At 45.1% G+C, this 13,171-nt stretch overlaps 1 protein-coding gene across 1 annotated transcript in view; it reads left to right on the top strand.

Moving 5' to 3' along the window:
* LOC141507380 (zinc finger protein GLI2-like) overlaps window positions 1-9,434 on the top strand; it is a 125,615-nt gene extending 116,181 nt beyond the window's left edge. Inside the window, exons 10-12 of the mRNA XM_074214972.1 lie at window positions 1,426-1,707; window positions 3,718-4,054; window positions 5,072-9,434. Of these exons, the coding sequence (XP_074071073.1) occupies window positions 1,426-1,707; window positions 3,718-4,054; window positions 5,072-7,509 (3,057 nt within the window). The 3' untranslated portion in view covers window positions 7,510-9,434. The remainder of the gene's footprint in view (window positions 1-1,425; window positions 1,708-3,717; window positions 4,055-5,071) is intronic.
* Window positions 9,435-13,171: the final 3,737 nt, after the last annotated feature.

Here is a 13,171-nt window from a genome sequence, read left to right as displayed (position 1 = left end):
AGGCAATCAGACTTGGCTATGTCACACAGCTAGTTAAGTGTGTCAAGTCTGCAGTGAGATTCGAATTCCCATCCAAGACCAATTTTCTACACTGCCCCACCTAGCCCATTTCCAGATTAATCATGCTATGAAAGAAGAATCAAAACAAAAGGAGAAAAACATGAGAAGGGGAAAAAACATTAAATATTAAAAATGGAAAATTTTTGCTTTGATCTAAATTCAGACCCTATAGTTTTTTCTCTGAATGTGGATGCTTGTGAAATATTTGAGAAAGAAGGGTATTGCAATAGCTAAGAATAATGGCAACAGACCTGATTCTTGGAATAGTGAAAAGCTCACTAGCATGGGTAACAAGGGTTCTGGATTCCAGTCATAGCTCTGTCACTGACAGATATGAGATCTTGAGTTTCTTGGCTTGAATTTCCTCAATTGTATAATGAAGAGGTTGGTAGGATTAGAATAAATCCATACTTTGCCCTTAGGGTTCTAGTATAACCAAGTTTGGTTAAGTTGGCAGACTAGTGATTTGAGGCTTAGGTTTTGACTGGCAGGTATAGGATAAGGATGGTTTTATTCTTGCCTCTGAGTTTCCAGTTCCTAGCTTTGTGTCTGGGACACAGTAGGCACTTAATGCTTGTTGATTGATTACACATGTATATAGTAAAATTTAAAGGACAGTCTCATCACAATTGCTGCTGAGATACTGATCATCTGTATGTCATGAGAATACATCCGGAACATCTCATGATCATTGAAATAGTAACTCCCTCCCTTCATCCACCCAGTTATTTTGTCAAGTGTCTTATTTGTGTCATTTAGCATTGTACTAAATACTTGGGGGCAGGGTGAAGAGGACATGTAATAATAAAGACATGTAAGATACAATCCTTGTTGAAAAACTGACACCCTAGTTGACATGACAAAACATATACACTTCTGTTTTGAAATTTTAGCATGTTAGCACTTAGAACGGGGGGGGGTCAAATTCAAATAGAAACAAATATTGATTTAGAAAACTATAAATGAACATTAATAAATGTTCATTTAATAAATTAATCAATTAAATGTTAATAATATGACACAATCCTTATCACCAAGGCTAATGAACTCTCCTTTCCAAGGGTCAGGTCTGTTATAATTATTTCTTAGCTAGGAAAACAACATAAGGCATATGTTATATTTGCCTGGTTTGGATTTTAGTGCAGCAATTTCAAGAAGAGAGTGTGAACTAGAGTCAATAATTATTAGCTTATGAAGAATGGCTTGAATTTGGAAAAGAAGGAGAGAATATTCTACCTGGGGAGAACAACACAATCCAGAAATTATTGTGGTGAATAAGCATGTCATATGGGAAAGGCCTCCCTTAAGACACCACTAGGATTTAGCAATCTCCTATGTCATTAACATTAGATTCCTTTTCCTCAGAAACCTTATATCTGCAAGATCCCTGGTTGTACGAAGCGATACACAGACCCCAGCTCTCTCAGGAAACATGTGAAAACAGTACACGGTCCCGATGCCCATGTCACTAAGAAGCAGAGAAATGATGTGCACCCAAGGGCACCTCCACTCAAGGAGAATGGTGACAATGAAGCAAGTGCTAAACAGGGCAGAGGGGGCCTGGAGGAGAATGCCGAGGCAAACAGCACCAACCAGGCAGTGGAGGATTGCCTACATGTCAAAGCCATCAAGACAGAGAACTCGGTGGTAAGTGTCAATGTAGACCTTTCATCCTACCCTTCAAATTCAATGTGTTTGAACCCCTGACTGGTCAGATCACAAAGCTAAGCACACAATTCAAAGAAGTTCTGTCCTCAAGGACCATAGACTGCCTTGAAGCCTGTGAGCATTAAAGATCCATCAAAGATCAGCCCAGGTTGTGGTCCATATTGTGATCCATGCCCTTGCCAACAGGCCCCATTTCTTCTCTTTTTTATATACCTTATAAAAAATCAATTGGCAAATCTTCATATGATGCAACTGGAACATAAGAACCCATTGATTATTATCTTCTGGAACAAAGGACCTAGTTAATAATTTAAAAAACAAAAAACAAAAAGCAGAAAAAGCTGCTGTATTTCTCTGACCAGGCCAAAAGACCAGAAATGAGAGATGAGCACCTAGAGGCAGGTGCCTCCCCCATGTTTCATGTAATAATGATTAAACAGTTTTAAATATTTTTGGGAGCTGTGTATCTGCTCTTTTTCCATTTGTTGCACAATTAACTTCCAGCTGTGACTCCTTAATTCTAATCACTTGTTCTTTGTCTCCTCTTCTTTTCCTTACTATACCTCCCTAAGGATAGTCGGTATTAAGGTGAGCAGAGTAACCCTTTGTGTTAGGCTATGGTTTAAATGTTGTCTGTATCTTAGATGTGATGTACTAGAAATTGGTATAGAGTGTGTGTGTGTGTGTGTGTGTGTGTGTGTGTGTGATCTCAAAGTATTGATTTTATTAGTTCATTTGAAATCTTGAAATTAAAGGCAACAGAAAGGACCACAAGTAAATAAAAGCTCATTTGAGTGTCCCTTTCCCCATTACAACAGGAGTACTTCCTTTCACCTACACCACGAACTTCTCATTTCTCATACCCAGTGCTCCATTCTTGTCTCCATCTTTTTAATTTGCCTGCTCCAAATGCATAGTATGCCTCTCCTCTTCACCTGTGCCTCTGAGTCCCTCATTTTCTTTAGGAGTTAGCTTAAATGCCATCTTCTCCATGAAACTTTTTCTGATCTCCCCAGCTATCAGAGTTCTCCCTTCCAAAATTATCTTGTATCTATTTTTAATCTATTTTTCAATGTACCTATTGCCTAGGTATCCCTGATAGTATATGAGCCCCATCAGGACAGGGAATGGTTAGCCTTTGCCTTTTTAACCCCAGCATTTAGCACTTTGATTGGCACATTGTAGTGCTTAATAAATTCATTTTTGCCGTTGATTGATTGATAGGATAAAGAGCTGGATCCCTTACTGCTTATTCTTAGACAAATGTAAGAGACATTATCAATCCAAATGAAATACCACAGTCTGTATATGGTGGACTCAGAAATCTTGCCCTTTAAGTTCAAGGACTCTGGAACATGAGGTGGGGAATAGAAAGCCAAACTGTAAGTGAGCTGGCCCTTCTGGTCTAGGGTGCCTTCTACCATGGAAAATGCCAGGTCAGTCATCACAGCAGTCCCTCCCATAGCAGCAGAGAAAGCAAAAGCAAAGTCCATGGGGATCTAAAGCTACTAGCCAGCTTATTCTCTCCATTCATTATCTACCAGTGTTCACAACAGAGAAGCCAGGAGACACTAGTCAGCCAAGGTGATGAATTAAATACTAAGGTTCTTAGCAAACATTGGTTAAACTTGAAGGACAAGTCCCTCCTTTAGTCTCATAAGTCCTTGTATAAAATACATGAGGAAAGGACACAGTCCCTGTCCTCAAGAAACTTAAAGTTTGGTTGGAGTGATAAGATTAATAGAGATTAAATACTTCTACAAGTCAAGGTACAACCAATAGTTAGATTATATGTAAATAATAAGAGCTTTAGGAATTAAAAAGAAGAAGCCACAATGTTTGAATCCGGTTCCTTCTCCCCCAGCAAATTTTCCAATGTAGATATGTGTTGGCCAATTTGTGCACTGGTATGGGAGTTCACCTCTGTTTTTTAGCAGTCCAGTACTGGTCCTTAATCAGCTCACAACCTTTTGATCTGTTTTCCCTCAGTTGTATCAGTCCAGCCCCGGGGGCCAATCATCCTGTAGCAGTGAGCCCTCACCCCTTGGCAGTGCCAACAACAATGACAGTGGAGTAGAGATGACCATGCACAGCGGGGGTAGCCTGGGAGACCTGACAACACTGGACGACAACGCTCCTGTCGCTGACTCGACCGTCCCCTCTGGCTCATCAGCGGTCAGCCTGCAGCTGCGCAAACATATGACAACCATGCAAAGGCTTGAACAGCTCAAGAAGGAAAAGCTTAAGACAGTCAAGGATTCCTGTTCATGGGCAAACCCGGCTCCTCAAGTCCGAAACACCAAGCTGCCTCCTATTCCGGGAAATGGTAAACTGTCCATTTGTGCATGCCTTGCAACCTGGGAGAATGGACATCAAAGTAGAGATGAATGACCACAGGAATAGGAATCAGGAAACCATTCTATTTTGGCTCTATCCCTGGGCTTTTCACCTTGTGGAGACTCAGTTTCTTTCTTCATTCCTCAACCGAAGGATTGGATCAGTTTCTCTAAGGTCTTTTAATATGCTCTTAAATAGAGCCAGACCTTTCTACTACCTCACTCCCCCTCCACATGCTCTGAAATCCTTGGCATCCTTGATGTCACTTGCACCAGGTCCTCTATCTCCTGCCTATCTTGCCGGAGACATTCTCCTTCCTGACTTCCTTCAAGAAGCTTAATCCCCTCTCACCTTAATGCCCTTCCTATGAAACTAGTTCCTATTTTTCCTTTAAATATTTTGTTTCTAAGTAGCACGTTGCTTCCTTCCATTATACTACAGGTTCCTAGAGAGCAGGAATTTATTTTTACTTTGTATCTCCAGTGTGTAACATAATATCTGGTATTTGTATAGTAGTTACACACACACACACACACACAATTTATTTATTTTAAAGTGGGCATTTAATAAATCTTCCTCCCTTGTTATTTCACTTCCCAAAGGAACACCTAGTGAACTCTTTCATTCTGCCTTAGCTTTTAAGGGAAATGTTCATTTAGTGTCCTAGGATCTCAGCAAAACTTTCTAACTTGGTTTGTGAATTCTATGTCATCATTGATAGAGAGCAAGCCCCCCCCCCCATCCCCCGCTTGAAGACCTCCAGGGATGGGCAGCTCGCTACCTTTATGAATAGGCGTGATCTTGACCTAGGACTTTGACATCTCAGTTAAAAACCTGGTGCGGCGGGTTGGTTGACGGGTGAGGAAAGCGAAGGCGGGTGACAGGCTCAGGGTCTATTATTAATAGCCACGAAGTATCCAGGCGTTTGTTTGTTCTCCGTCCCGGCCGCTTGTGCCAGCCCCGGCGCGCTCCGCGAAAGGTCACTGTTTGGCTTGCTTTCCTCCAGGCTCAATCATGGAGAACTTCAGCGGGCCCCCGGCGCCCCTGCCCAACCCGAGGATCATGGAGCTGTCGGTCCACGAGGTGACCACGCTGAGCCAGCTGAGCGAGCGCAGGGACAGCGCCGCCAGCACCGTCAGCTCGGCCTACACCGTCAGCCGCCGCTCCTCCGGCATCTCCCCGTACCTGTCCAGCCGCCGCTCCAGCGAGGCCTCCCCGTTCGGGGGCCGCCCGCACGACGTCAGCTCGGCCGACTCCTACGACCCCATCTCCACGGACGCCTCGCGCCGCTCCAGCGAGGCCAGCCAGTGCAGCGGCGGCCCGGGGCTGCTGAACCTCACGCCGGCGCAGCAGTACAGCCTGAAGGCCAAGTACGCCGCGGCCACGGGAGGGCCCCCGCCCACGCCGCTGCCGCACATGGAGAGGATGAGCCTGAGGAACAAGCTGTCCCTGCTCGATCCGCCCGAGCGCCCCCTGCCGCCGGCCTTCCCGCGCCCGCTGGGGCCGCGGCGGGGCAGCGACGGGCCCTGCTACGGCTACGGGGCGGCGCCCGCCTTCCCGCACGAGGCGCCCGGCGCGGCGGCCCGCAGGGCCAGCGACCCCGTGCGCGGGGCGGCCGAGCCGCCGCCCCTCCCCCTCCCGCGCGTGCAGCGCTTCAGCAGCGCGGGCAGCGTGCACCCGCCCTCCCTGGCGGCCTGCGCCGAGCGGCGCGGCCCGTGCCCGCAGCCCTACGCGCGCCCCGAGGCGGCCCTGCCGCGCCACGCCTACTCGCCGCGGCCGCCGGGCATCAGCGAGAACGTCGCCATGGAGACGGCGGCGGCCGAGGCCGAGGGCCCGGGCGCGGAGGACGAGCTGGTGCTGCCCGACGACGTGGTGCAGTACATCAAGTCCCAGAGCGCTGGGGCGGCCCAGGAGGGCCCGGGCCCGGCCTACCCCGGGGAAGCCTTCCCCGCGGGCCCGAAGCTGCCCAGCCCCAGCCTGCACGGCCCACGCCGGCCCGCGGCCCACGCCGCGCATGGCAGCCAGCCGGCGCCCATGCTGAGCGACTGCCAGCTGGGCTACGCCGCCCCGAGCAAGAGCAACATGCCGGTGCAGTGGAACGAGGTGAGCTCGGGCTCCGTGGACCTGCTCTCCAGCCAGCAGCCCAAGCCGTTCCCGCAGGGCAACCTGGCGGTAGTGCCGCAGAAGCAGGCCTTCGGGCAGTACCAGGGCTACGGCCAGCAGGTCCTGCAGGCGGGCCCCGGGGACCTCGACAGCGCCCAGGCTGGCCTCCTCCCCAGGAACGGGGTCGGCCCCGGGCCCAGGGTCAGTTACATGCAGGTCCGGCAGCCGCTCGCGGCCAACCCGTGTCCCGCCATGAGCTCGGACCTGAGCCCCGGGGCGGCCTACAGCCAGCCCCACCCCATGCTGAGCCCGGGCACCGGGCCTGGGGACCTGAACCAGCTCTCCCCGTCCTGTAGCAACCTGGGAGTCAAGGCAGGGCACCTGGGCCTCCCTCAGCAGATGGAGGTGGCCCCCGACCCTTCCCTGATGGTGAACAACCGGAGGGAACACGCACTTCCCAACCCAGCCATGCACATGGTGACCCCACAGAACTATGCACAGCAGAGCCATCACCTGCCGCCTTCCATGAGCCAGGAAGGCTACCACCAGCCCCCATCTCTTTTGCCCTCCCACCAATCCAATTTTGTTGACCCTCAACAGAACATGATGGGCTCAGTGGGACAGAGCTTTGGACCAGGTCTGGTACAGCCGCGCCCACCTCCAGAGCCCAGCCCAGCCAACAGACACCGTGGGGTACGCTCTTCGCAACAGCTAGGCTACATGAGAGCCGCAGCATACCCCATGGGGGCTAGCACACCGGGACAGGAGACTGGGGAGGCTATTCCCAAATCAATAAACGAAATGGTCTCGCCTCCGCAGCAGCAGCTGCAGCAACAGAATACCAATGGGCCCCGGGATAATAGCATGATGTACTACTATGGACAGATCCACATGTATGAACAGAATGGAAATTTTGAGAACCATGTGGACTGCCGGGTAATGCAGCAGCAGCAGCAGCAGCAGCAGCAGCAGCAGCAGCAACAGCAGCAGCAGCAGCAGCAACAACAGCAGTGTCCATTGAGCAGCCTCAAGCCGCATGCCATGGCTTCCCCAGGGGCCAATCAGGTGTCCAGCACAGTGGACTCTCAGCTTCTGGAGCCCCCCCAGATCGATTTTGATGCCATCATGGATGATGGTGACCAATCAAGCCTAATGTCAGGAACCCTGAGCCCCAGCATTCTTCAGAATCTCTCCCAGAATTCCTCCCGCCTCACAACTCCACGGAACTCTTTGACCCTGCCCTCAATCCCAGCAGGGATAAGCAATATGGCTATTGGGGACATGAGCTCCATGCTAACGACATTAGCAGAAGAGAGCAAGTTCCTTAATATGATGTCTTAACACAAAGCACAAGGAGGCAAGGAGAGAGGGGCTGTTTGCCAAGCAATCTGATGAATGTGCTTTTGAAAAAGAATCACTTCCTAGAGAATAGAGATTTTTTTTTCCAACAAGTATTAAATACATGAAAGGGATTTTAGCAAATTATCTGTACAGACTTCATGAACTCTTTAGAGTTATTTTTTTGTACCTCTGTGGTATGTCTCTAGTAAATTTTTGACTTATTTTACAGAGCACTGAGAAATGTCACAATAGAGAAGGGGCTGAGGGGAACTCCTACAAGACTTCCATGTAAATGCACAACTATACTCTGGCTGCCTCCTTTGTGTTACTTGGCTAATGAAAACTTTTCATTAGCCAAAAGTTTTCCCCCAACCTGCTTTCCAAGCAAATTTGGGGAGGAGGAGTGGTAAGGAAGGGAAATTGCATTTTGTTCTGAGTTTGAAAGTTATAATATATATTTAGCTCCTATGAGATTAAGTTTTCCTTATGGTGCCAATGAGGAAAAGCGCTCTTTATCCCCACTCCCCTGCCCAGTTCTTCTTTAAGAATACTGTAGTGGAACATTAAGTTCCTTGCCATAGAGGAGAAACAACAATTTCGTCCAGCCACTTCAAAAGTGCCTTACTGTGCTCTGGTAGGGAAGTATCAAAATATAGGGCCTGCAGTAGGGAAGGCATCAAAACATAGAGCCTACAAGCTTTGTAAGATATGTGTACATTAATAAATAAAATATGGCAGTGTTGCTAGAATGACACATACATGGGCTGAGTCCAGAATGATGGCCCCCTTGTATCCAGATTGTGTTTACAGTGTGGTTGATGTTATATTTAAAATGAACCCCATCCCGAAGAAGAATGCTCATTTTTATATACCTCTAGGGCAATGGTGATGCTATACATTGGGATAGACCAAATTTGTACTTGCCAAAGGGGATGAGTTGGGGCAGTACTACCTACCATTGGTTGGAACCCATTCTTTTTCCTTCATAGAATTGCCTTCCTCCTCAAGCAGACTATCAGGAGTCTATTTAAAAGTCTGATGTCAGGAAAAAGAAATATGCATTTACCAAAAGCTTCTATGTTTTCCTAATACATTATTCTCTTGCTTTGCCATGAAAAATGCTATAGGGCTCTGTCATAGCCCCTCCCCACCCCCAGGTCTCTGAAGGGCACTTAGTCTCCTGGCAGAACGATAGTGTCCAATCCTCTGACAGTGCTCGTTACTCTCAGCTGAGTTACAAATGGGCTATACTTGCTGTATCTTCAAGATACCCCTTTCTCCTCCTACCTTCTCCCATTCATTCTTAAAGGAATGATGAGGATTGCATGGTCTACCAACTCAGAGGCTGGTTTGAACCAGTCTTTCGGAGCACTGAGGGACTGTCACTAAATTCTCTGGCTCAGAATGACTTGGGCCAACTTGGAATATGAAGAATGCATTTGGAGCTTGGATTTTAAGGGGTAACATTGGTTTCCCCCACCTTTTATAATGAGGCTTGCAGCAGTCAAATTCAAACCCCACAACTCCATCGTTATCAGTGATTTGGGATATTCTCCCAGTATCTGGCATAACTTAGGCCTTTATATTGCTGTGGGGGATCAGTGGACAGAAGACAGAATGATCAGTCCTGAGCTCACTATCCTATCATGTCCTGAACTCATTACTTGTAAAAGGTCAGTTCTAAATGCCCAAATCTTGGATGTCCTGAAGGTCCTGAAGAGTCTGTGGCTTCCTAATGGTGTTCACTCATTTACTGAGATAGTATTATGATAATCATCCTCGATTTGTATATATTCTGTATAGAAGACATCATTACTAAAAAATACTGTAGGTGAATGTTGGGTCAGATTTATATCTCAAACATTTTTAGCTGTTTTCTACATCCTACAAATTGAGATGACACACTCAACTTGTAAATAACTCTTTTTGTACATTAAAAAAATAATTTTTTTCATAATTTATTTTGTCTGTCTGCTTATTCCTTGACAGTAGCTAATGAAAACCAGGACAGTAAATTTGATGCATTTGAAATGAAATTAGACTGTATTTTTTCTCAGCCAAATTGATATTGACTTTGCTTTCTCGCCAAAGAAACATTTTAAACTGGAGTGTTGGCTAGCCAAATTGGTTTCTACAGCTGAGGGTTTGGTGGCTCTTTAGGGGATGGTTCTAAACACTAAATAGTTTTATAATTAGTTTTTACAACTGGGTCAATTTGTAGAGTCTTAAAGCTGGAAAGGACCTGAAAAGTCATCTACCCCCCTTTTTAGAGAGGAGGAAACAAAAGCCAGGAAAGATGGCAAAGCAAACTCAGGTCTCTTCGTGGCCAGACCAGTATTTCTACTAAATTGTGCCACCCTTCTCATCAGGTAAATCACAGTGGATAGACAGCATAGGCCCTGGAGTCAGCAGAACCTGAGTTCAAATGTGACCTCAGACACTTTCTGTGTGACCCTCATCAAGTCAGATTGCCTCACATCCAGGGCCATCTCCAGTCATCCTGATTCATATTTGGCCACTGTATCCAGATAGCTTTGGGGGAGAAAATGAGGCTGGTGACTTAGCACAGCACTGCCTCACTCAAATCCAATTCACGTGCTTGTCATGGCATCACTTCCCTGATGTCATGGTCTTCTTTGAGAATGAAAGACAAACATCAATCATCAAATCCCTAGAGTTTCAGGGCTGTGGACTGAGAATGGGACTTTTCTCTGCTTTTGAGTAAAACACATTTCATTTACAAGATTTTGACTCAGAGGGATTAGTAGGAAAGAGAAGAGAATAAGCCTCTACATAGTGCTTACCATGTGTTGGATACAGTGACATGTGTTTTTTACAAATATTATCTCATTTGATCCTCACAACAATCCTGAGAAATAGGTGCTATTATCATACCCATTTTGTAATTGAAGAAACTTAAGCAATAGAAGTTAAATGACTTACAAAGCAGGAAGAGAGATGACCATATGTCAACTAAACAGGATGAAACCAAGGAAGTATCATAGGGAAGTACAATAAAGCTCTTCTGCCATGCTAAGACATTGGACAACAACAGAGCAGAGGTCACAGGTAAAGTTCAGGATACAAATGGCAAGTCAGATAATAGTCTATCTAGTATAGAAAGTAGAGGTCAGACCTCAGTTGAAGGCAGACAAGAAAATCAACATAAGGTATCAGTAATCTTTACCAGAAAGTAGACCTGATTCTAAGTCAAGGTCTTATGATAATAATAATAATAATAATAATAATAATAAGACATTAATAGAATATTTTAATGTTTTAAAATGCTTTTCATACATCATCTAACATGGACCTCACAGTAACTCTATAGTACCTTTTGTCTACAGGACTATTGTCCCCATTTAACAGACATGTAAACTGAAGATCAAAGAGGATAACTTCCCCCAAATCACAGTTTAGTATGTATCAAAGACAGAGTTTGAATTTGAATTTGAATTCATATCTTCCTAGTCTAGCATTCCATCCAGTATAGTGCTTCCCATGGAGCTTTTCACAAAATTCTTCTTAGGACAGAAATCAATCCAAAGGTAGTCCTGACCCTAAAAGTGTTGCATGTGCCTGCAAAAATTTATAAAAGCTGATCTTGATATCTTTATCAATTTTTTGTGTATTAAACTGAATCTGAGATCTTAACCCAATTGTTTTCAGGTTTGATAATTTGCATTTTGGATGCTTATATTTTTTCTTATTTTTTCAAAGAGTCTTTCTTCCAAATTGTATTTAGTTCTGGCAGATAAAACTGAATTTGAGACATATAGAAGTGGAAGGGGGCAGCTAGGTGGTGCAGTAGATAAAGCACTAACCCTGAAGTCAGGAGTACCTGGGTTCAAATACAGTCTCAGACACTTAATAATTACCTAGCTGTGTGGCCTTGGGCAAGCCACTTAACCCCATTTGCCTTGCAAAAAAAAAAAAAGCCTAAAATAAAGTGGAAGAAAGCTCCAGGACCATCTAATCCAATCTGTATCTTAATAAGAATCTCCTTTACAATATGCCTTCAAAGAGGTCATTAGCTTTCCCTACAAAGGCTTGGCCCTTCTGAACTTTTCCCATTCCTATTAATATCCATAGCCACCCTACTCACAACTTCAGTGTTATCCTCTACTCCTCACTCTAACTCACCCCACATAGTCATCCTATTGCCAAATTTCATTTCTGCTCTCACATTTTGTATGTATTTTGTATAATACATTTGTATGTATTATAGAGCTATAATCCTAGATCAGGCCCTCATCATTTCTCATTTGGACTGCTGCAATAATAGCCTTCTACCCGATTTCGCTGCTTCAAGTCTCTTACCTCTCTGATCCATCCTCCATTGAATTGCAAAAGTGATTTTTTTTCCCCTAAAACTGAGGTCTGACCATAGCACAGACCCCATCCTCAATACCTCTGCTCATTAAGCCTCAGTCTTCCCAGGATCAGGCATTCACATGTTGGTCAGAGGAAGCAATGCAAGGATATTCTTAAGCTCTCTGAAGAACTCTGGAATTGAGTATATGACATGGGAGATGCTGGCAAGGGACCATCCAGCATGGCATACCTACATCAAAGAAGGTACTGTGTTCTATGAGTGAAGCAGTATTACATTAACTCAAAAGAAAAATGAGATGCACAAATTTAGAGACATCTCTATCCCAAATGTTCCTTTGCACTAATTGTTCCTGACTTGTGGTAGAGCCTTCCAAGCTCATATTGGTCTGATCAGCCACAGTCAGACACAGATATCCTGATTCCAATATAGTGATCTCAATTTTGATCCTTTTCAAGAGCAAAGGACAACAACTAATTAACCAACCAGGATCAAACATAAAAGCCTCTCTTTCAGATTTGAAGTTCTTCATCTCCTGATTTCTTTTTTGCTCTTTCAGTTTTTTTACACTTTAACGAACCCCATCCCCACCATGAACTCTACAATTTAGATATCTCTATTTCTTAAATAGAATATTCCAATCCTATTTTTACTTTTGTATTTGCTATTCCCCATACTTGGAATGTCCTTTACCCTCCTCTCCACCTCAGAACTTCCTTCAAGTTTCATGATCTTTGAGTCCCTTTTCAATCCCCCTAGCTGCTAATGTCATCTTTCAGATTACCTTCATATGCCCCATCTATACCTTCTGTGTAACTATTTACATGTTTTTTCCTTCACTAGAATGTATACTTCTTGAGGGCAGGGCTTATTAGTAATTGGATTTTCTATTTTGAGGGGAAGGGGGAAGTTGTCTCTCTGTATCCACAGAACTTAGCATATAGTAAGTGCTTAATAGTTGCCGACTAATTGACTGACCAATTGGATAGCTTATCTTTACTGGAAGATTTTTAGTGATAGAGATCTCTATTTCTACCATTCCACTTTTGTATATCCTTAATTGTTAGAAAGTTTTTCCCCTTCATGGAGTCTAAGTCTGTCTCTTGTGTTTTGTTTTGCTTTTGCAAGGCACTGGGGTTAAGTGACTTACCCAAGGTCACACAGCTAGGTAATTATTAAATGTCTGAGGCTGGTTTTGAACTCAGGCTCTCCTGACTCCAGGGCCAGTGCTCTATCCACTGCACTATCGAGGTGCCCCTTAAATCCTCTTTTCTTCTTCACCATCTTCCCCAACCCCCCCCCCCATTACATCTAATTTTGCTATTTGGG

Source organism: Macrotis lagotis, chromosome 1 (assembly GCF_037893015.1).
Source record: "Macrotis lagotis isolate mMagLag1 chromosome 1, bilby.v1.9.chrom.fasta, whole genome shotgun sequence".
Lineage (NCBI taxonomy): Eukaryota > Metazoa > Chordata > Mammalia > Peramelemorphia > Peramelidae > Macrotis > Macrotis lagotis.
This window is presented reverse-complemented; position numbering and strand designations above follow the sequence as displayed.